The sequence below is a fragment of the Tyto alba genome, unplaced genomic scaffold, assembly GCF_018691265.1.
Source record: "Tyto alba isolate M040663 unplaced genomic scaffold, T.alba_DEE_v4.0 Super-Scaffold_20, whole genome shotgun sequence".
In the NCBI taxonomy this organism is placed as follows: Eukaryota; Metazoa; Chordata; class Aves; order Strigiformes; family Tytonidae; genus Tyto; species Tyto alba.
In genome coordinates, this window is record NW_024881283.1 from 4887520 (window position 1) to 4912250 (window position 24731).

General features: G+C 49.6%; 1 protein-coding gene across 8 annotated transcripts in view; it reads left to right on the plus strand.

The window, feature by feature from the left end:
- The first annotated feature begins 15241 nt into the window (after nt 1-15241).
- PUM1 (pumilio RNA binding family member 1) overlaps nt 15242-24731 on the plus strand; it is a 77636-nt gene continuing 68146 nt past the window's right edge. For 7 of the 8 annotated variants that reach the window (XM_042793501.1, XM_042793504.1, XM_042793505.1 and 4 more), the window contains exons 1-2: nt 15242-15341; nt 19516-19889. In XM_042793501.1, coding sequence (XP_042649435.1) covers nt 19527-19889 — 363 coding nt within the window. In that variant the 5' untranslated portion in view covers nt 15242-15341; nt 19516-19526. The other variant, XM_042793502.1, reaches the window with a different exon arrangement.

The following is a 24731-nucleotide window of genomic DNA, read 5'->3' on the forward strand; positions in this document are numbered from 1 at the left end:
GATTTTGCTTCCCCCCTCTTTAATGCTCCCAGCTCCCTCCCATGGGCTCTGCAGCACCCAGCTTTCTGCTGCCTTATAGCCCAGCACTTCTTTTTAACGATGCCCTGGCAAGATTCTGCCTCCCTCCTTGCTGCCTGCGCAAGTAGTTTCCTTCCTGGTAGTAAAATAACAGAAAAAAAGGAAAAAAAAATGAAAAAAAAGAAGCAGAAAAGCAGCATCCTCCGGGCTGGGTGTGGGTCCTACCCGCCACGTGACAGGGGATGTGTCAGTGGTCAGTGCATCCCATCCCTCTGCAGGGGGGCGGCTGGGGGGGTCTGCAGCCTCCCTCCCCCTAAAAGAAATACTACTAAATCCCCAAGAAAAATATTAAGAGCACTCCCAGGGTGTTTTTTCAGGTTGAACTCCTGAAATAAAACTTTCCAGCCCTGCCAGGGGCAAGGGTAAGAATTCCCCAGTGGGAGATGCCAGGTCACGGACACATCCCCTTGGGGAAAGTTTCCTTTTCTCCCTAAATATTCACATTTTCCATCACTAAAGCAGTATTTTTAATTTCATTCAATGCCACCCCTTCAGGGTGCCACGTGCTTCACATGTGGTTTCATTTGAAGTATCCAAGACCATTTCACTTGCTCTACTTTTAATTGATTTCAAAGGAGAGGTGGTCACCTTCTGCTCCCATCCTCTGCCTTGGGTTTTTCTCCACTTTGCTGCCTTTTCTAGCTACAGGGGAGAAGGAAGGGGGTGATGACATTGAATTAAATCTTTGTTTTTAAATCAAAATGGAAATGTGGTGAGGCTGGGGCAGCAAATACTGTGTCTTCAGTGACAGCTCCTTCTCCCCTGGGCTGATCTTCCTGTGGTGCTTCTGCTCAGCAACCCCCTGCCATGGCATTTTGTCACTGGCTTTTGGGGGACACAGTGATTGTTCCCAAATTTCTCTCCCTGAGGGAAGTGAACCTTCATTCTCATAAGGATCCTCCTGTCCCCAGCCAGGAGCTGGCGTGGGGAGAGGCTGGAGCATGGCAATGCCACCCCCAGTAGCCCTGGGTGCCCCTGGACTGGAGTCGGTGGCCCTGAGTAGATGTCACCAGGTCACCCACAGGTCCTGCTAGCTCAGCTCTTCTTCAGGATCCCATCCCCACGGTCCTGTCTTTAATAGAAAAGACTAAAAGCAGGTTTCCAGGCCTAAAATCCATGGATTTTAGGGGGGTTGTCCAGGGTTGGAGGAGCCACAGGTTTTGCCCTGGCCCTGGGGACAGGGGCAGGCAAGTGTTGCCCCAGAGCAGTGGGTGCAGGGATGAAGGCGGCCCCCACTGGGGCACAGGGGTTTCCGTGGGTGTGGGGGGAGATGAGTAACCCCCAACCCTGAGCAAGTCCCCAGGAAAGGGACCCCAAGGACCCCCCCATGGGGGTGCACCTGCTGAGGAGGGTGAGGGCAGCACTGCCACCGCCTCTGTGGGTGATGAAGAGTGTTTGGGTGAAGCCTGATCAAATAAGAGCTATCTCCCACCTTGTGGGTATCAAGGAAGGGGAGAGGATTTTTGAGGGGGGCATGAGCAGGGATGGAGGCCTGTTTCTATGACAACAGTGAGACTAGTCGGACCTTGTGGCCATGGACAAGGGAAGAAGAGGGTCAGCATCCTCACAGTCCCGATGGAGCATCTCACGGCTGCGCTGCTGGAGCATCTCATAGACACGCTGCCAGAGCATTTGTGGCCATGTTGCCGGAGCATCCCACGGACACACTGCTGGAGCATCCCACAGACACGCTGCCAGAGCATCCCACGGACACGCTGCTGGGCCATCCCACGGACACGCTGCCAGAGCATCCCACAGACACGCTGCCGGGCCATCCCATGGACACACTGCCAGAGCATCCCACGGACACACTGCCGGGCCATCCCACGGACACGCTGCCGGAGCATCCCACGGACACACTGCTGGAGCATCCCACGGACACACTGCCGGAGCATCCCACGGACACGCTGCCAGAGCATCCCACGGACACACTGCCGGGCCATCCCATGGACACACTGCCAGAGCATCCCACGGACACACTGCCGGGCCATCCCATGGACACACTGCCGGAGCATCCCACAGACACGCTGCCGGAGCATCCCACGGACACATTGCCGGGCCATCCCATGGACACACTGCCAGAGCATCCCACAGCTGCACTGCCAGAGCATCCCACGGACACACTGCTGGGCCATCCCACAGACACGCTGCCAGAGCATCCCATGGACACGCTGCCAGAGCATCCCATGGACATGCTCCCGGAGCATCCCACGGACACACTGCCAGAGCATCCCACAGACACACTGCCGGGCCATCCCACGGACACACTGCCAGAGCATCCCATGGACATGCTGCCGGGCCATCCCACGGACACACTGCTGGAGCATCCCACAGACACGCTGCCGGGCCATCCCACGGACACACTGCCGGAGCATCCCACAGCTGTACTGCCAGAGCACGTCACAGCTGCAGTGCTGGAGCATCCCACGGCCACGCTGATGGAGCATCCAGGGCTGGGCTGTCGGCACACCCGCAGCTGTGCTGTCGGAGGAGGCAGCCAGGGAGGGAGGAGGAAGCCTGTTTGCCTGCCCACACCCATCGATCTACCTCTTGCAAAACAACCTCCTGCTGCCCAGCCCCGTCCCAGCTCCAGCAGCCTGCCCGGGCATGCCAGGAAACCCTCTGAGTGTAACACTGATCCAGCCTTCGGCCTCATCATGCCCCATGTTCTGCCTCCCGTTCCTTGGAGGGGGCTGGTAAGGAGAGGTGAGCACCAAACTGGAGGGTTCTTAAAGTGTTTTTCAATTAAAATCTTGATTTTTGGGAGGTATCTTCCAGTTTATTGCACAATGCTTGCGGTCATAAAATATGTTGTCCTTTATCTGGCATGGATTGGGTCCCTTTGGAGGTGGCTGCCGCAGTGAAAGGTGGTTGTGGGGCTGGGAGACATCACCCAGGAGAGGGAAATAAAACCCCATTGTGTGCACGTGCTGGCTGGATAATGATTACAATGGGAATTAATTCAGAAACAGGTCCGGAATATGCGTCAGGGATTTTTTATGTGGGTGCTGCCATGGCACAGCTGGTGAGCTGCCTCCCAGCAGGGATCTGAGCACACTGGGAAAGTGGCACTGGTGAGACCGGGAAATATGGGGGATGGCTCCAAGAGCCTTGACGGGAGGGATTTTAGGGTTGTTACTAACCTGACCCTAAGTCAGAGCAGGGCAACGGCTTTCTGCAGCCCTGGGCTCCCGTCAGTGCTGGCCTGAGGTTATTTCCAGCAGCCCCTCCGTAAGCCATGGCCACCATCGCCCGCGCGTGGCCACCATGAGGGAGATGCCTCCCGGCTCCAAAACATCCCTGCAGCACCAAAAAAAACCAAAAAAAAAAAATAATAATAAAAAAAATACTTAGGAAGCTGCTTTAAAAGCAAAAACTCCACACTCTGACTGGGGGCAGGGCCTTGTTTCTGGGCATCCCCGGGCGGGGCGCGGCATGCGGGTGCTCTCGGGTGCTGCTGAAGCCACCGCACGCACCGGGGGCGGCTGACAGGGCTCAGCACCGCGCCGAAGCGTGGCCCCGCCAGGAATCCTTCCCCCGGCTCCACTGGGAAAAAGGTGATGGGTTTTGCTGGTCTGGACCAGGGTCATATATTTAAAGTTTAAATATTTATTTACTTAGCTAGCTATTTTAATATAGCATTTATTTACTTCTAAAACCTGTATATTTATTTATTTATAAGTAAATATATTAACTTCTTTATTTATTCATAGTCAATAAAAATAGTTTAGTCATCGTAAGTAAATATATTAACTTATAGTAAATAAAAAGATTTATTATAAGGAAATATATTAACTTATTTATTTATTGTAAATGAAAACAATTTATTATAAGCAATATATTAACTTCTTTATTTATAAGTAAATAAAATGAATAAATAAGTTTAAAAAGTAAATCAATAAATAAAAGATAAAGTATCAATCTACATCTGTAGATAAAGGATAAAACTCTATTGGGGGGGTCTCAGGAGTTACAACAAGACAGATTTGACAGATTTTAATATCTTCTAACAAAGGAGCTTTTTTAAGCCAAAGTGCTAGCCTGCTAAAGCCAGTTTTAGAAGCTTTTCCCAACCTGAGTGCTGGGAAAACATGTTCAGTGGTGAATTTGTGTCGTTTGCTCAGTGCTTGTGGCCAGCAAGATGTCCCAGGAGGACAGGAGGGCTGAGATTTGCTTCGCAGATAATAAATGGTATGGATTTAGGGCTGGAAATTCAGAGGATGGTCCACGTGTCTCCGCCAAGGCAAAGCCAGCAGCATCCCAGCCCTCTCCATAGAGAGGCAGAGAGGAAGAATTCGGGAGATAGAGGAAAACTGACCATCTGCTTCCCAACATGTCCCTCCTCTGCATTTCCTTGTCGCCCCTTTTCCCATGGGCATTCCCCTCCAAACTTCTACTTGCAAATTCAGAGCTGCATTGACCAAGCGGGATCATTTGGAAATGGCAAAACCAGCTCAGGACCAGCTGCCGAAACCCAAAGTGTGATTTTCCTGGGGGTGTCACAGCTCCTTTTCCTTGCAATCCGAGCAGCATCCCCGCGCACCCGAGCTGCATCCCACCAGCGGTGCCGGCACCGCCGGGTGGCTCCCGGCAAACCCAGCCTGCCACAGTGCTTATCGCTGCCATTCGCCAGCTGAACCCGGGTGCCACGCACCCACCCCGGGGTGCTCGGGCAAGGCTGGGGGCTGGCACGGACCCGTCAGAGGAGATGAAGGCGGTCGATAACCCGACCTTTAATTCCCATCCCGGTATGACTCATGAGGAGAGCGAACGGCAACGTCTTGGCTGGGAGCATCTCCGCATCTACCCCATCATTTGGGCATGTTACATTCTCAAATCACTTCTCTTGGGAAATGGATGTTAAAACACCTCCTGTCTTTCTGCCTTCCCCAGGAAAGCCTGATTCCTTTCTCCCAGTTTGCAGCTGGTGCATCCTTCGCTCAGCAGGGAGGCTGCTCGGTGCACAGGTGGGTGCCTTTCCCCCGAGTCCCTGCAGACAGAGGGTACATCACTCCCATCACTTGAGTTTTAAACTTATTTTCAGAGCAGCGGGGGAAATTCTTCAAAATAAAAATGGTATGAATGATCACCTGAATGGCACCAGCCATCCCCACTATGCAACGTCCCCACCCTAGTCTGAAGCCAGGACACGGGTGTAGCACCCCTAGCAGTGATGCTCTCACTGCCCCAGAAACTATCAAGGCACCTCAAATTTAAAAAGCATGTGAGTATGGGCATTGTACCACTACCCAAAGCCATGAGGGGGTTTGGGGGACTTCACCTGAACCCCTTACACCCAGGCCAAACCAGCGCCTCCTTACACCCGCTGTCCCCTGCCTGGCCACGGCTGAGATGTAATTACAGAGTCCAAGCATCTCTCGCTGCTATCATGTGAAGAAATCCTGTGTCGTCGTAAACAGGAAGGGCAGGAAGAAAAACGAGTTGATTTTCTTCCATCCCAACCCGAGCAAAGAAATGGCTGAGGAGCAACAAAGGATTAATTTACCCCGCACAGAAATGCCGGCTCCCTCCTGCAGCCGCAGGACCCTGGCGAGACACAGATGTTAACGAGTAAAAAAGCCGCTTTCACAACCTCAAACAAAGGCATAGAGACGCTTTTCAGGGACTCGAGGAGATCTGTAGATCCGGCTGCCACGGTCCTAGGTGTGCCGAGTTAAATAGGGCTGGTTCCAGGGAAATGGGAGAGGGAGTGAGGCCGGTAGAATGCAGTGGGTGAATGGGAACAATGTTTTTGTGCTTGGAAGGAAGCTCATTGCTTGCTTTTGGTGGTAAATTGATTAAGAAACATATCCCGGGCCTTATTTTCCCCCCTTTGATTCCTTAGCGGGGATGGATGGTCCTCCAGCAGTCCCTGCCAGGTGGAAGATGCAGTGGCATCCCCAAGGGACACCCTCCTCCTGGTATCACGTTACCCAGCAGACCTGTACCACAGTATGGGTGCGAGGCCCCTGAAATCCCTGGCCCCACAGCCCTAAAAAGATGCTCTTTTCAGTGCTTCCATCCCCTCCGGTCCCAGCTGGAACGTGACACGTGGGTGGGTGTTCAACCAGATGAACATCGGATGGATGCGGCGGCTGCCTTGGTGGGAGCTCCTGGGCTTTCTCTGCCAGCCACAGAGCATCTGCGGGCATAGGCTCAATTTTTGGCTCAGGATGCACAACACATGGCTTGTCCTGGGCAGAGACTACAGCACGTGGTGAGTTCCCTGCAGCCTGCCTTCTTGCACCGGGAGCTGGCTTCTCCTGAAAGATGCTGCACGTACGATTTATACATATATATATATATACATATATATGTGGACCACTGGCTCCATCACTCCCCAGGAGAGCTAGTGTGTCTTTGCTGGAGAAAAGCAACATCACGCCCTGGTCCTGCAACAAAGCCAGCTCCAAATCAGCTGGCTTTTATCTCCAGAGCATCAGGAAGGGGTTGAGGATGGGATGGAGTGCACCTGGGAGCCAGTGCTGGAGCTGAAAACATGCAGGGGAAAGCCTGGGGGGCAACGAGAGTGGAGTTCGCAATGGATTTGGTGCCAGGACTCCTACCAGCAGCACACCAGTCCCAGTGCCACAGCGGGCAGGACAGGGGACACATCCAGGAGCAGGGGGAAGGTGGGAGCTGGCACGGGCAGCTGTCAGGGCAGGAAAAGCTCCATTTTGTTCCTGCAAGTGGTGTGGGTGCCAGCCCACACTGTTACACCATTCCCCAAACGTGTCTCTGTGCCCTGTTGCTATGGGACTCCCAGTGTTGTTCCTGGCACTGGTGCCTCTTGCTCCGTCTGGTTTGGATGCATCTCCAGGGCCTCCTCCACACACAGAGTGAAGCCGCTTTCCCAAACTCCCCCTGCAGACCCCGTTCACCCCTCTGGGCTCCAACCTGGTCCAGCTGCACAGCCAGAAGGGCAGGTTCTTGCATGTGAAGGTGATGGAGATGCAACGAGCCATAACCACCGTGCATCACCCCCCGTGCAGGGAGGGTGCATGGGAAAGGTCTCAGGGCTGGCAGAAGGATGCACATCCCTTTGTCACCGCGAGCACAATGCCTGGGTGTGATCTGGAGTAAATCCGTGCAGTTATAGTCAAGATGGGTGCAAGAACAGGGAATAACAGGCAAATGACCACCTGGCGTTGGTTGAAGATGCAGCCAACGCTCAGGACTCTCCAAACCAGATGCCTCGGAGGTCTGTGCAATGCATCGCCCCTCTGTGTGTGCAAAGCTTGGCTCCTGCCGACACCCATTGCAGCTTTGCTCAGGCAAATCCTGTTCTGCATGCGGGCACCCCAAGGAAGGGGCCACCATCACCCTGAAGCCTGGGCTCACGCATGTTAGGCACCTCCATTGGGTGCTGCTCCACGGCCCTCGGCTCCCTCCAGCCTCACAGGAGGAGCAGGGGCAGGTCCAGAGGGTGAATCAGCCCTTCTAAGCATGGGTTTGCTGCCTCCAAATTATGCTGAGGGCAATTAGGTTTCTAAGCCAGGTCTACCTGAGCCTCTCATCTGAGCAATGAAGATCAAACCAGGAGTGCTGGTGAGGTGCTGGGAGCTTGTGGCTGGGAAGCACAGTGCTGGCCCTGCAAGCTCTGGTGCAGGAAGCACATGGGAGCCATGTGCCAGTCAGGCAGGGAAATCATGCCTGCCTGAGAATCATTTCTGGCTCCCCAGTAAACCCCAGGCCTCCCTCCGTGTAAAACAGGCCACGCTGGGAGGTTTTGCTGGCAAAGCTGCCAGTTGCAAATTGCTCCCCAGCCAGGTCCCCGCTGTGCAAAGCAACCTTGCCTTTGGGCTGAGCGGTTCATGGAGCTTCATGGCACGTGGGGACGTGCAAGCAGAGGCAGGAGGCATCCAGGTCCCTGGGCTGTCACCCTGGGCTGGGCTGCAGCAGGCAGGCAGGCAGGAGGAGCCGCTGCCTGCATTAGGCAGAGCCGCAAGAGCCGGCGGGCTCCTTCTGCAAGGAGGAAGTCAGAATAAAAACAGCCTCCACCCAGCGCCCAGGCACATCTCAGTGTCCAAATCAAAGGTGTGCGCAGGCGTGGAGGGACGGCGTGGAGCTCAGCTTGGCAGAAGGTCTCTGTGTGTACAAGAAGTGGGGAGGGAGGAGGCAGCCAGGGAGACCTGGGCAGCCCAAGGAGGTGGCTTTGAGGGGGCCTGGCGGGGGGATTCTGGTGGCAGTGGGCTTTGGAGCTGAGAGCAGAGAGGGCTCTGCCTTCACCCTTCACGCTTTCTTGCTCAGCAAACCCTCCTGTAAGACCCTGGATTTTAGCAGAATTGTTCAGGTTATTAGAGAGAAGAAAAGCAAAAGCATTTCAAGCATCAGACCACTGTCCTTCACACTGCATGCTCCTTCCAGCTTGGGCAGGAGGGGACACAGGGGTCCCACATCCACATCTCCCCCATTGCTCTGCCCCGGGGCAGAGACAGCCTTAACTGGGCCATAGGTGCCGTGGGAAAAACCTCGTCTGCAAACCTGTAATTAAAGACTGGATCACAAAGCATGTGCCTAAGGGGGCTGAATTAAGGTTGTGCAGGCAAATGCAATGCTGGTGTTTCCTAAATTTGAGCATATGAGTCTGCAGCTGGGTTGATGTTCTTCTGAATGTGACAGTTTGTTGGTTGTTGTTTTTCCTTAACTGGGAACATAACAAGAAGCACATCTTGAACATGCAGCGTGCAGATAGCTGTGCCCTGGGGAGGGCCCCTGGAGGCCACAGTGACGGGCCTGGTAGCAGTAGCATGTAGTCACTCTCTCCAGGGTGACAAGGACAAAAGCAAATCGGACAACATAAACTCCAAGAAATAAGGTCTGGGAAAGCTGGAAGAAAAGAACAAGTGGGGTTGGGGACTGGGAAAGGTGGGCTGACCGACCCCTGGCAAAGTCACTGCTCATCCTCTTGCTCCTGTTTGAGTACTGCTGCCCTGCAAATCTGCCTCTATATGCACAGTCTGTATTTTTCGAGGATGGGCAATTTAAACCCACTGTATGTGCACCAGCAGCAGCTGGTATGATAAATAGCTCTGTCTGCAGGGGAAGGATCCGCTGGTCTTGATGACATGCTCCAGCCTGGCTCGGCTCAGGAGATATTTGAGAGGCCGGAGAAAGTCAGAGCATCCCTACCGCTCATTTTCCAAATCCGAGGAAGAGCTGATGCAATGCAAATGGCAAATGCAGGGCTGGTAAAAGGAAATCACTCCCCATGAAATGCAATCAGGCTATGGGACTGCAAGAAGTCATGCAGACTGAGATGGTAGCAAGCTTCCAAAGGGCTTAGTCATGTAATTGCCTGTCAAGAAAACCCAGCGTTGATATATTTAATGATAACAAACAAGCTGGAAAGCTTAATCAGCCTCCTGCTTCAGAGCTCTAATGATTAGAAATTAGGATGACAGTGTGGGGGGATGATCCCCAAGAAGAGGAATCTCACAAGCACCCCCCAAGATGGTGTCTCTCCTACCAGTGACAGCATACGGGGACAACGTGCCACCAGTGGACATGAAATGACCCCAGGTAGCATTTACCTGCCTCACTGATGGGGCATCAATCACAGAGGGACCCCTGTGTCCCATCCCCTCTCTCCTGGTGGGTGTCTATACCCTCCCAGGACCCACAAAGAAAGGAGGTGGGGTAGGTGTAAGGATCTAGCTTGGATCTTGGGGGGATCTAGCTCGACCATACGTAGGTACAATCCCTTGACTCCCCAGGCTGTGGCTGGCCTGGGACACGTTTGGAGGGACAGCCACTGAGGGTGGAACACCCTGAGCAGGGACAAGTCTCCACTACAACCTGGCAAGTGCTAGCCAAGTGCAGGCCTGGCGCCTGCCAGCTCCTTTCCAGCTGGGTATCGACCAAGTCCTGGCCAGCAGCCCACGCTCAGCAGGGACACTGCCACCACTTCCCTCTCGGGAGGAAAGTGCCACCACCTGAACTCTCCTGCCCACAATTGCTTGGCTGAGCTGTAGGATTTTTTGGATGCCATCGGTGCCCAGGGCTGCACACGACTCAACTGCTGTACCCCCATAGCGCAGCCCTACCTGCCCACAAGGCTCTCGGGAGGGAACAGCTGTTTGTACCCAAAATGCTCATTTATTTTATCCGTCAGCATCTTTCAGAGCTCCTGTTTTCTCTGCAGCTCTGGTGTCTGGGTTCCTAAAGGGTTTGGCGGCTAGTTAAAAAGGCTGATGAAAAGGTAGGAACGTGGAGCAGGGCTCAGTGCCACTCCCTGCTGCCAGGACACGTCTCAGCAGTGAGGTCCAAGGGGAAAACCCATGTGGTTTAAAAAACAAACAAGAATTTCCTTTTTCCTGGTTTATAGCTGATGTCAGTTGTTTGTGCGGCTGCTTTTTCTACAGGTTTCTCAATTACCTTCTTGTTAATAGACTATATCAGTGGGGTGGCAGAGGGGCACTAAAGGATCCTTCCCAATGACACTTGGCTCTGTGTGCTAGGGATCCTGACAAAAACATTCCTTGCTGCCTGGTCTCGGGGAAGAAAACCTTCTTGACCCCATAAGAGTGAGAAGAAGTCCTATGTGTCTCTTCTCATCCTGGATTTAACTCACTCTGGATCCCATAAATCCATCCTGGATTTATTTCCACTTCTCCAATGCATTTTTTGCTGCTTGCCTCTGGTTGTCTTCTTCTGTGGTGGCTCTGTGAGCTGTGGCAAACTGGAGGGAGGACAGCAGAGGACATCACCAGGATGCAGAGGAAGGTATTGGCACGGCTGTTTTTTAGTCATGGGATGTGTGACATGGCTTTGCCAGCTGCCTCCCTGCACACAGAGAGAAAATAGTGGGATTTGTTGATAATGACCCTCAAGACATCACCCAGAGCTGCTTGGTCGTTGTTGTACCCAGGATCGGGGACTCCGTGTCAGGCTCAGTATAACACTGAGCACAGCCGACTGGTGGGAGTTACGTAAAAATTTTCATTTTAAGGGGGTGTATTTCTGCAAGAAAAAGCGATTTTCCAGCCAAAATGAAACTTTCAGACTTTACTGTTGTCAGGTGGGTCTGCAGCCAGAATTTCCTTCAGCTTGCCATAACCGCAACGTTTCACCAGCCGCTTTTAGACACTTGGCTGCTGACTCCTGAAAACGTCTGTGCTGGGTTTCTCAACACGAGCGTGGAAACCCGTAGGCGAAAAGTGTCGGTGAAAACCACGGTTTTATCTGATCACTGAAAGCTGCTGCAGAAACGAAGGGACGTTTCCCGTCTAGGTCCGCCGATGACGACAAGTCCAGCCCAGAAAGCGTTTGTGTGCGTGCCCTATATCCGTGTGCGTGTGAGACTGGGCTTTCACGGGGACGGTCCCTTGGGGAAGGTCCAGGATTTGAGGTCTCTGGCCGTCTTTGTGAAGCAGCTGATGGAGCGATGGATGGGTCAGCACACAGCCCATGTTCATGAGCAAGTACTAATGCTGTCCAGCCGCAGGGCTGGTCATTATTTTTTGTCTCAAGGCAATGTGGTTTGATGAAACACTGTCCCAGTGACGAAGATGAGTGATGTAGTTAGCCCTTAAAGCTTTTTGGTCAAGCTGGCACATTTTGAAAGTATCCTGCATGAGAATCTCAGCAGTTTTTGGCTTGGTATAGAAAAAATCAAGTAATTCAGTGGATTTTTTTTTTTTTTTAAGTGGCCAACAAAATTTTGCTGCCCCACTGAAGAACTAGGCACTGTGGGGGGAGACTCTTTCCTTCCATCTGGCTTTTTATTTTGAGACCAAATTGTCAACGAAATAAAAGTGCTGGTCCTCCCTACACTTCCCTGGGGCTGGGGACGGCCAGGTCTGTCTGGGGACAGTACTGAAGCCACTCATCTGTGACTTATGCAGTCACTCAATCTATTTTCTTTTCCACCTGAATCCCCTGTCCTCTGCATGTGTCTTCTCCATCAAGCTGCGGGAAGCTCTGCTCTGAGGAGTATGAATCACAGCAGTGCTGGGTTTATTTGCTCTGAGATTAGAAGGTTCCTTCAGAGAAGATGCTGTCGTGTTGGGCATGATGCCACCAGGAACCTCTGTTTATCGTACCAGCTGGGCAGAGCATGGATGGAGGGTCTGGATTTGGGCATTTGGCTTTGGATGTGTAACTTTGACGTTTAATGAAGATCACAGTAGACTGAAGCCCCTTCTGTAGTCAACAGAGGGAGAAAGGTGCTCCTAGTGAGTCATTCAGAGGTTAGGATGATATCAACCACCTTCTGGAGATACATTTTTCTCTTTGTATACTGAAGATGAAGCCCAGGACAACTTATGCCAGGACTGGTATGGGAGGAGTCAGGGCCAAGGAGCTGGCCCTTGGTGGCCAGCAGTGTGACAAAGATCAGAAGGACATTTCCACCTCCAGAAGGTTTCTCCCATGGAGGTGGAAGTTATTTCACTGCCCACACTGACTCTGCCTGCCCTCCATAGCTCCAAAGTCTCTGGAGCAGCATGCTCTCCCAGTGGGAGACTTTCCATGGATTGCAACATGTTGGGAGCTTGGGCAAGGTCTGAGGGGCAAGGTGGAGGACTGCAGTGGTGGGAGGCAGAAGAAACTGCGAGAGGGACAGAGGTGTTGGAGGTGAGACCCAAACTCTGACTCAGTCCCATAGCCACAGGGCTGCGTGTCCCCACATACCATTTCTCTGCACCTTTCTTCCTAAACTGAATAAACTAACTGGCATAAGCGGGTTTTAACCACTAATACTTCACAGGAGGACTCTTTCCCTCCCCCTCTCATTATACTGGTATAAATGTAATTATCCCAGGTATAATTAACACAAACCATGCTTCTAGTGTCAGCAAGCAGCCCGGGTGTGTGCTGCAACCCTCTGCAGCATAGCTGTTATCTCTGGCACACAGAGGAGGGTCAGCGCTGCTCGGGGACCTCTGTGCTACTGCCAGCACGATAGCTCAGGGACAGGCAGCCCCACCAGCAAGGTGAGGTGCTGAGGTTGCCAGTTTGCAAGCATTGCACGCCAAAAGCTGGCCAGCAGAAGCAGGTAGGGACTTGCCAACCCTCCTTCCCCCGGGCTCCACAGTGAGGACACAGTGTGGGAAAGAGCTCCTGACCTCTCATGCTTTGCAACTCAAATATTCACCACACAAGAGTCAACGCTGATGTCTTCTTTCAGCCCAAAACGTTCAGGAGATGTTGCAGTATGCAAACAAAGGAGAAGGGTATCTGGACATACTTATTTGCTTCAGTGTCAAGGTGACAGCTTCACTATTCACATCTCTGCTACATCAAGAGATTGGCATTGCTCACGCCAGCAGTGTTTTGGGGACGTTGCATGGTCCACCATGGCATGGCAAAGCTAGATTTAGGGTTCTACTAGCTGGAGGGTGAAGAATTGGCGTGGCCTCACCACATAAGCATGCTTCGGAGGGGCTGATCGCGTCACCAACACAGCTTCCTTGTAATAGGGCAGCGCAGCTCAGCAGAATGAGGTGCATCTTTGTTAGGGACGCTGCTAGAAGAACCTGCTGATGTTCCTGTTCCAGTGAAGAGCCTGGGGGGGCCAGGGCTCGCTAACAGGAGCTACTCGTTGCACCGGATCCACGCCACAGCTGTTCGTGGGGTGCTCAGGGCCTGGCAGGGCTGCGTGGCAGCAGGGGAGAGGGGTCCGTGCCAAGTGCCACACACCCATTTGGCCAACAAGCTGCTGTGGCGCAGGCAGCTGAAGCCAGCAGAACCGAGTTTAGGTGGGGGTTTAGGTTCATAGTGGGGTTTTTGCCAGGTAAAACAGGCCACACCGGCGCTGGCCAAAGGAAGCTTTGAGCTTGGGTTAAAAACCAGCACTGACAGTGAAAGCCTCTGCTAACTGTTTATCCCAAAGGTCCCCTGTTGTGCCCAGCCTAGGGTGCTCAGCACCTCGCAGGCTGCAGCCACGAGCTGTATTTCCCCGGGGTTCTGGAGGGTGGCCGGGGTGAGGCCCCGCTTCCCCGCAAGCCCTGGCAGGCTGGGCTGTACTCTCCGTCACAGCGTGGGCGCCTGGAAGAGGCAGCATGGCAGCAGGAATCATCCCGGCAGCCCGTCGGGGTGAAAATGGATGCAAACCAGGCAAGCCAGCTCTCAGCTGGATCCGGCCCTGCTTGTGCTTTCGTGACTGTGATAAACCGGGGTCGAAGGTAACTTCTTGTGCCTGATACCGCCACCTGCTTTGCTTCACCCGCAAATGCTCAGGCTCAGGCCATCTCTCGCCGAGGCCCGTGCAGTCTGCGGGACCTCATCGCTTGGCGAAGCCCTTGGAAACGCTACAGCCGCCGCGCTGGGCCGTTGCTTGTTTGCTCTCTGCATGCGTGTGAGGGCATGCCCCCTGCGTGGGCCGTTTCCTCCCGTTTTTTTTTTTTTTTTTTTTTTTTTTTGCCCATGGTTCTCTTTGCCTGGCCAAGAGGGAGCGAAAATAACACGCTAAGCGTCAAGCGCTAAATCTCCCCACCACCACCCCCCAAAAAAACATCGGAGCCTAATACCAAAGGGCACAAAACCAGCCGCTCCCGGCCGAGCTGCCCCTTTAACATGGAGGTGTGATGGCAGGAACTACCGCTCCCAGGGTACCGCGCTTTGTTTGAATGCCCAGGCTGCGAGCCCGCAGCGGCGCACGCTGGGGCCTGTAGTTCCTCCCCCACCCCCTCCAGCCCCGGCTTTGTGGGGGAAAAAGGGGGGAAACCGCCCCAAAACCGTGTTCGGCTGCTGGGTTGGTAAAGGCGCCGGGGTGAGGAAGAGCCGCTCTCCGCGCCTCTGTGCGAGCAGGCCGCGGTGGGAAGGGGGGGGGGGGGGGAGATGGCTGCTGGTTCGGGCCGGGGGGGGCTGGCAGCTGCCCCGCCACCGCCCGGTACGGGGTCGCGGTGCCCCGGGGCGGGAGCGGGGGGTCACCCACCGCCCCGTGAGCCGGGGGAGCGTGGGCGGCCGAGCAGGGCCTGTACCCCACCCCCCTCCCGGTGGGGAAGGGTCCGCGCTGAAACCTGCGGCCCCCGGGCCTGGCCGGGCGATACCCGGCGAGGGGACGGGCGGGAGAGCGGCGGGACACGGCGTGTCCCCCCTCCCCGGTTCGCGGGTGGAGGGGCGGCGGGCAGGGCCCGGCCCGGCCCGGCCCGGGGAGCGGCGGGCCCGGCGCCGCTCGGAGCGGCCTCGCCTTCCCGGCGTGCAGCGCGGCGCCCGTCCCCGCCGGGCCGCCATGTTGTCGGAGTGAAAGGCAGGGGGAGAGGCAGGCGGCGAGCGGCCTGGGGGGGGCCGAGATCCGTCTTCATCCTACCGCTCCGCCCGTGAGTACCGGTACCGGAGCGGGCCCCCGGCGCGCCGCGCACCTCAGCGGAGCCGCCGGTGGGGCCATATTGGTGGGGGGGGCGGGCGGAGCGGCGCCAGGCCGCCTCGAAGGTGAGCGGCGGCGGGGCGCTGCGCCCGGCTCTCCCGCCCGGCTCCTCGGGGGCCGGGGCCTGGCCCCTATTGTTACCGGGAAGGGGGGGGCGCGGTGGCGGCCCCCCGCCTCCCCTCAGCGGCTCCCCGGCACCGCGGCCGGCGGGAAGGGAGGGAAGGGGCTGTTATTGTTGGGGGGGTGCGGGCCCATCCCGGCCGGGCGGCGGCGACCCCGTTCGCGTCCCCCCCGGGCCCGCCGCGGGGGCCCCTGCGGGGCTCCCCCTTCTCCCGGGGCCGGGGGCCTCGCTCGGCCCGCCGGGCAGGGCCGACACCCCGCTTTGTTGCCCCGGGGGGACCGGCCCGGTGGCGGTGGGGGGGTGGTTGGTTTCCTCCCCCCCTCCCCCCGCCCCCCGGCCTTGGCGGGGGGTCTCGGGGGGGTCTGGGTGCCCCTGGAAGGGGAGAGGGACGGTGTCTCGCAAGTGGGAGAGAAGGAAAATGCAGACAATACTTTTTGATGCGCCGGGTGACCCTGGGGTTTTTGTATTTGTGTGTTGTTTTGGGGTTTCTTTCTTTTTTTTTTTTTTTCTTTTTTTTTTTTTTTTTTAACTTGTTTTTATCTCGTTTTCCCGTAATAACAGCGTTTGGCTCTTTTTAATCGCACGCTTGTAATTTTAAGAGTCTGTCTCTTGCCCCAACCTGAGAAATGCTCGATTTTATTTTTTTTGGTCAATGTTTAATAACTTTGTTCTGAGCAGAGATTTTATTAGACAGATCATGAGTAAGGAATTTCCTTTATTAAGATCGAGGGAGGTGAGGTAAGGGGTAGCATTTATCATACAGTGTTTTAATGCTGGTTTAAACAATTTGGTTGGTGATCAATTTACCCCCTTCCTGCTGCGTCTCCCCAGGTTTTCAGGAAAACACAAGGTTTAACGTTAAAAGTTCTTGGTAGGCCACACAGCTCGTGAACAATGGCTGTGCTTTAATTTCCAGTCTAACTTTCAGAAAAAACCCTACCCAACCCAAACTCTTACAGTTTGTGATTGAACTTTTTGAAACATGCATCTTGTGCTGACTTAATTTTTCAGTGTTGTCTGTTATTTTTAGAGGAATATTGATTAAGAGCAGTGAAGATCTGAACGCGTAGCTGTGCTCTATGTAGATTAAGCCTGCTTTATTCAGTGTCGTTGCCACTTGTGCTTAAAACTTGCTTGGAGATGTCTCCTAAGTTTTTGTTGCTTGTGCAATGTCCCATAAAGTATTTTGCTTGTAATGATAACACAGCAGTTTATTTACATGCTGTGTTTTTATCAAGGGGAAAGGAAAACTGTCTGCTTTGAGAGCTCTGTAGCTGTGTAGAAGCCTTTGTTTGTAAATATGTAACTCTTCCCAGCAAATGGTTTACCTAGGGAAAGTTTATTATATATTTTTACTAAGAGTTCGGGAGTGGAAAGAGTCCTAGGAGCCATTAACAGCAAGACTTGCAGCTGCCAGTTAGCTAATGAATGTGCGTTGTGTAGGTGACTTAACATATTTCTGATGCTCTGTGTGCTTTGAATGACAGGATTCAGCTGTCCGCTACATTTAACGCAGCATTTCTATAAAAACACGTCTTGGAACTAAACTTGAACTACCCAGAATGCTCCTTTCCCCTTTGCTCCCTTTCAAAATGTCGCCTTTGCCAAGTTTTTCTCTTGTGTTTGGAGCTGCCTTGTCTGTATTAGATGAAAGAGGAAGCGTCTGCGAGCAGGAGGCACTTGTGTGGATCTTCACAGTACCTTGACTGAGACTTTTTAAAGTCTCAAAAACCCCCTAATTTTTTATAGCAACACAGTTATTAATGATCTACGTGCAAATTAAACCAGAAAATAATATATGCTGATGAACAGAAGGAATTTGCAACCGGCTGCCTTTTTTTTTGAGGGAGGAAAGTAAAAGTGGCTGTGCAGACTTGCACTCGCAACTTTGTACCTGTTGGTATTTCCACTGGAAGCAGGGCTTGTCACAGTGTATAGTTACTTGAAACTATTTGTGAATTCATAGTATCTTCGTCTTGTTTTTTTTTTTTTTTTTTTGGAAAGGCTGCTGTGACATAACTTGTAGCCTCCTTTCATAGAGGCTGCTCAGAGTTCATTGTCTGCAATTTATAATATGCACCCCAACATGGTGATATGTGACTTTCTTACCAGTAATTACTTACTTTTTTTTCTTACTGCATAGAGGAGCTTTATTGCTTCATTTCATGTTACTGAAGGATTTTGATATTGTTTATTAAAGGGATACTAATGGGAAAATGCCATTAAATTGTAGTAGTCTTAAAAATCAGCGAAAGTTTAGTAATATCAGGTGTTGTCACAGTGTTTTATGAAGTATTTGGGGGAGGTAGTTATTTGCAGACCTTTTGAAAGACAGAGGAGTTAGTTCTGTTGAGTATCACTGGTATTTAAGTTGTGAAGGTCTTTGAATGTATAAAAAGCTTTGCGGTGTTGCTTGTTTACGTGGCCATAGAGGCTCTGTGTATGTCAACAAATGCATGTTGTAGGTGCAATTAAAAAACCCCTTATCTCTGCGGTTCTTACAGTAATTTTCTACTGAATACTAACACTGTTCTCCATTAATGGGACAAACTTGAGTTGGATAAAAGATAGGATTTGGATTTTTTTGTGTCAACTTTCTCTCTCCACTGTTAGAAAATTGTTCTTGGAAGTTACTTGTAGTAGTTGACTGTTGTTCAAAACTACTATGATGAGCAGAGAGGAAACAGAGCTGCCTTTCAGGCTGTCGGAGCTGCTGTCAGGATCAGAGCCAAGGTTTACCGCCACCAAGGTACAAGAGTGAAAGCATTCTCGTGCTGGTATGCAGCTGTGGTGGGAGCCCCTAAGTGCTGAACACCCCACCACCACGCCAGTTTCATCCTTATAACTCTCTGTGGTATTTGTGGGACTGCATTTAGGTAACTGAAGTCATCAACTAGCAATATTTTTAAAAAATAATAGTTCTGACCATACCATGCCTTTAAAAACAAAGTCGATTTGTGTGTGTGCTCTGCATTGGCTGAGCACTACATAACAGGGAAAACCACTTTTCACATGTGTAATGTCTTTATTGCTCTCAGGGTCAGCTGATAATGTTGTCTTAATATAAGAAACAAACTCGTGTGATGTTTGTGCTGCTGGGATGCTATAAAAATATTGGGGGGGATAGTAAATTAGTGAGTTGCTCTGCCAGTTGTCCTCTTGCATGCAGATGATTTTGGGTGTATGCAAAGCATTTGGGGTATTTTCAGTGTTGGATGGTTTCTATGACTCATCCAGCTTTCCCCTGGTGCCGTTGACAGCAGGACCAGCACCGCTGGCTGCTCCAGCTCTGGAAGGTTCTGCTGAGGTCCCGGGGACTGAGAGGTTAGCTGCTCTTTCTCCAGGGAATCTCGTACAAAACATTCTGGTGTGTTTTACCATCTCATGACTGAAGCCAGCTTCTGAGTTTTCAGGAAGAGTGCACTTTGTGTTTGGGACTTAATTAACTGTATAAGCACAAATCCAGTATTTTAAGTTTGCGTTTGAAAAAAAACCCGGTTGCCTTGATGTTTTGCATGACTGAGTGAGCACATCGTGATACAGTGGGGTTTGTGTATTGATTGAAGATCTGCCTTGTAATTTGTCAGGTGTAAACACACGCGGCAGGGACTGATGGTGTAATTTGCGTTCCATTGGGTTCGTCTGGGGCTTTTTTCTAGCAATTTTCTGTGGTAGCACTCCAGTCGGTGTTTTGTCCATCACATAAATTGGCATTCTAATTTCAGTGTAATGAGTACCTTACACAAATCTTGCATATACTGATAACACTTTGCATCATAAAATGTGGGATTTTTGGCTGGCATGCATTTTATATGATATTTTAGTTGCTAGGCTAATGGAGCAAATAATTATGTTAAAAGGCATCTGATTTGGCATCGTGATGTTTCCTTGCCAGTCACAAAATGGGTGTGTTATTTAATATGCAAAGCTGAAGCTGTAAGGATTTAATGTTTTCTTTTCCTTCTCTCTTTCTCCCCATCTCTTCCCCTTCCCCTCACCCCTGTAGGTGTTGGTGGAATGAGCGTTGCGTGTGTTTTGAAGAGAAAAGCAGTACTCTGGCAGGACTCATTCAGCCCCCACCTGAAGCAGCACACTCAAGATACAGCTAATCCCAACATGCCTGTTGTATTGACATCTGGAACAGGGTCCCAGGCTCAGCAACAGCCAGCTGCAAATCAGGCGCTTGCAGCAGGGACACACTCCAGTCCTGTTCCTGGATCCATAGGAGTTGCAGGCCGCTCCCAGGACGACGCGATGGTGGATTACTTCTTCCAGAGGCAGCATGGTGAACAGCTTGGGGGAGGAGGAAGTGGTGGAGGCGGCTATAATAACAGCAAACATCGCTGGCCTACTGGGGATAACATTCATGCAGAACATCAGGTAAAAAAAAAAGTTCAATGTTTCCAAATTCAACATGTGAATGCATTGAGTTTATGATAGATGCTTTTAATGACACTTTTTAAAGCTTACCTGGTTATTGTGTGGTTGGGAAATGGCAACAGTTGTACTTTTTGTTTTCTCTTTTCAGGATTGCTGTGCTTTGGTAGCTATAAGCTGAAATGTTTCTGCTCTTGAGGGTGTTGAAATCCCAGTCCACTTTCTGTGACAGTTAAATGCATGTTTGCAAAATTTATCATTCCCTTTATTGATTTTTTTTTTTTTTTGGGGGGGGGGGGGGAGGGGGAGATGTGTGAACCAGCGTAGCAGTGACTGCTGCTGCTTTTCAAATCTGTTGCTGTAGTTAAATAATTCTTACGTAATGGTATTACAAAACTGCCAATGCATGTAGGTTGGGCTTTTAGCATTCCCAATATTGAAAAACACAGTTCTGGAAGTTGCTGGTAATGTGTTTTCCTGGGTTTCTTTGCTTGTTTCTTTTGTGGTTTTGAGGTGTGTGTGTTTTTTTTTGGGGTTTTGTTTTTTTTTTTTTTTTTTGGTTATAACTTGAAGGGAAAGGAGTTATTAATGTGCTTAGCTGAACTGAGAAAAGAACAGTCTTATGAAACAGTACTTTTTGAAACTCACATGATTTCTTACAATGACTTAAAGCTTTTAAAAGGTAGTGGGCCAAAACATATCTCAGTAGTAATGTTTACTAGAAGTCTTTTCAGTAGTTGCATTGTCAGATGTGCTGCGAGTTAAATGAGTGCATGACTCACTCTAGCTTTCTGTCTGTGACCTGTAAGTAACTCGTCAAAGGAGATCTGCTTCCTCTTCTAAGGGAGCAGAACTTAAGTGTAAGCACATTTTAAAAATGAATGATTCCCACAGATATTGTCAGAGCAGCATACACAAAGCTTTTGCAACCTTTATGTTTATCTCCTGCCTCTAGTTTTTCAAATAAAAGCGAACAAGCCCTTGTTCCTCTGCTGTGCCTCCCCAGGGGATGTGTTGCCATCCAGACCATTTAAAAGCAAACATTGCAGTGAATTTTGCAACCTCACTGAAGTCAGTGTGTACATCAACAAAGAAGTAAACCCAAGTGCCCTGTTAATTTGTTCTGGAAGAAAAATCTCATAAAATTCTGCAATATGAACTAAGCAGCTAGAAGACTACTGTAGTTATTCTCTTATGTGGAAACATTGTATTTAGTTATCACTTTAAAGAAAATAACTGCATTGAAATGAGATATAACTTTTCTATTTATTAACTATCCAAATTTTCAGTTGCTAAATGTACAACTTGTTTCAAAAGACGTTGATAGAAGAGATCTTAATGTGCTTTAAGTAGTGTAAGTAAGCAAAAATTTCTTACAGAAAGGCTGCAGCTTTTAGTTTTTTCAAAAAAAAAGCTGTCGTGGAGATGTTGAGGCAGGAACTGCTGTTGTTTGGATGTTTTGTGGAAAGATGACTTCATGAATTAAAATGAACGTCATAAAATTATTAATCCCTTTTTCTTCCAGTTGATACTTTCATCTTCCTTTCTCTGAAAATCCCTAAAAATGAAGACAACAAAACTTGCTGGAGATTAAGGGGCGGGGGACAGGACACCCATATCCTGCAGTGATTAAAAATTGAGCTTGTGTTTGAACTTTTTTTACTGCATTCTTTAATAACCAGAAGACTTAAACTTTTACTTGAACAAAAGAATCTTACCTGTTACAGAGACTTGCCCTGATGTCAGCAGATGTAGTGTTCTTCCTCAGCTTGATTTTCTTTGGTAACCTATTGAATAAAATAGTACTAATAAAGGTACCACTTAATGAAAGAAAAACTCATTAGCTTATACTAGTTTAAATGAACTTTTAAAAAAATAACGCATGTATTCTTTGGAGGCAAAACACTTCTGAATAGGTTGTATGGAAAAATACGCCTGCAAGATTAAGCTTACAAGGTTCTGTGTGATACTTTCTCTGTTTTCTCCCCATATGTTCTCAGATCAGAAGATGAAGAAATACCCACTATAATATAATTAACGTTGGAACCTTATCTGTTCTACTTCCTAGTGATTTTTACATTGGCTGTAATGCATTTGTCACATAGTCCTGATGTTTTGCATTCAGTATGCATTTTTAAACCAATCTTTGTGTTTAACTTCTTCAAAGTCAACTCTGAGATGGGCAGTAACACTTTTCTTATGTGTCTTATTTGGTACCATATACTCCAGTGATTCCTGAGCAGTTCTATCTGTTTATTGCTTCAGCCTTTCTTGAGTGCCGCTTTTTCCATGGTTCTCTGTTTGCCTCGGGGTTTTACTCATGGGAAGCAGAATGCAGGATATATGTAATCCTAATACTGCCATTCCTTTTGACTTTTTGGCCACCTCTGCATCTGCTTCTTAAATTATAAATTCCTTGGAGCAAGAACTAGTCTTATGCATGAAAAATTATTTAATACAGTTTGGGTTTAGCCAGGGTAGAACTGAATTTGTCCTGCAAGACTAGAAGTGGAAGGAAGTGCTCGGACATGCAGAGAGGTGAGGAGTCATTATGGATGTCTGCTAAGCGTCGATTTCTTACAGATATGTTTATATTACTGTACTTTTTTTGATTTTAGGCTTTCAAAGATAATTCAGTGAAGGCCCTTGCCTTGTTGCCTTGAAGACTGGTTAGGAAACTCCATAGCTAAAAGATAATGGAAAGTCGGAAAAAATAATTATAGGGTAATATAGGTTAATGCCTGCCTAGAGCTTGGGAGGTCGTAATTAAAGGTAGAGGGATTTTTTAAATTGTTGAATCCCAGTTTCTTCTTTGCTATGCATGTAGACAGACATCTGTCTCGGTCTGTTGGTGATAATACTCCAGTGATTTTTACCAAATGATAATATTTCATCATGTGTTATTAAATAGCTATGAGTGTTGTGAGTCAGAAATTATTTACGGGATCCTTGCTTTTCATTTTTTACAGTGCTGGCTGTTCCTCCTTGTCATTTGTTTGTACTTTGGCTAGCAACTCTGAGAATTGAGCTGTGAATGGCTTTAGTAGGGAGAACTTAAGACAAAGTCTCTTTGCTCCCAAGGAAGCAGTGTCCTCTTGTTGAGAACAGCAGCAAAATGTCAGTTCTTTCTATGTTTTACCTAGACATTTCTCTTCCCTTTGCATTTTTCCCTTCTCCTTCAGAAAGGGGGGGGGGGGAAATTACGTTTTTATATAAAATTAAACAATTAAAGATGCTATATCATTTTGCATATTTAGATATCAAAGATAGACCATCCACACAAATAACATGTATTATAAATTCCTCTTTGTTCTTCCAGTCACTGCAGTAAAGGTGGAATTGGACTTTTTTTCTAGATTGGAAACATTGAACTCCTAAGCACAATTGTAGCTGTCTGCAGCTACAAATACTTAGTCAGCAAATTTTGTGTGGAAGATGCTTCCATCAGCCAGGTTTTGACTGCAAAGCGTAGTCTTCTCTTTTTATCCACATAAAGCAGCAGGATGAAGTCAAGTGTCAATCTCCATCAGGAATTTTAAGATTCAGACTGAAGAGGTTAAGGCTGTCATTTGCCTATGATGCCCAAGTACTCTCCAGGCTGTTTGGGCAGACAGTTATGATAGCTGCACTAGGGTGTCTATGCTGTTTTTCCTGCAAAACTGGGCAGCAATCAAAACCTCTCTTCACATAGGTGGGTGAAGAGGTATGAGAGGCTCTTGATGAGCTATGGCCTAGGTTGAATTTGCCTTCATTATGAAAGGTTGCATATCTCATTACAAATCCAAACAGCCATCTACTACTCTTGAGGGGAATGAAAAGACAGTTGAGATGCTCAGCTGGGAGATGTTATCAACACTGAGCAGGTTTTTAGGAAAATTGTCAGGGTTTTCTTGGACGGGGTCTCTTGTGGCTTGTGCATGCATATATGTTCTTGAACTGGAGTGAAGAGAGCGTTTCTGTGGTGGTGGTCCCTTCTGAATTACAGTGTATCGATAGACTTGTCTGAATTGCAGTTAAAGTAATATGGGAGTTACTTAGTAGAAACAAATGGTTTTAGGGATTTACTTTCTTTGAGAGCATGTTTAATTAATAATTTGAGACAATAGAACTCTGCAGGGATTGTCTTGTTGAATGTGGGGAATTTTTCACACATAGTCAGTGAAGAATAGTGAGAGCAACAGGGCTGGGACTGGGTTTTGTGCAGAGTTTTGCCTTTTGGCAATGTGACCATGCAACTTCGTAACTGAGAACTTGCATTCAAGTGGAGACAGAAGGTAATTCTCCTGGCAGCTGCCCATCTAGAGCACTGCTACTCAAACTGTGCTGCTTGATGCTGTGAAAGTTTCTGGATTTGACTTGTTTGACAACCTTTGGTGCCTATTGACAGGCACCATGACCAGAGTTTGCCTTTAAGTCGTGGCAATGTCTTCTGAAAAGATCCTGGAAGCTAAGGAAACCCTAGCGTTCATTCTTCCCAAGTGAAATCCTCTTTAAGTGACAATTAACTCTTCTGGACAGAGATTTCCTGATTTGCCTGTGGAAAGCATCTAGAGTATAAGGGCTGCTGTGGTCCAAATAATCTGGCTTGTTTGGGCTAGGGTTGAAGGCGTGGAGTGAGTCCTTAATCACATACACCATGTGACAGAACGTGTGGCTCTGTTCTTGAGGAATATTTTCTGATGTATGTTTCCTTAAATTTGTTACATTTTCGTGGGTACTTCCTCATGTCATGGTGAACTGGTTAGGGCTTTTCTTAGGTTGACACTAAAATGGCTGTGCTAACTTGATACTCAGGTAATTTAGAACATAATACCTTGCTGAAATGAAATGTCTAGTTTGGCTGAT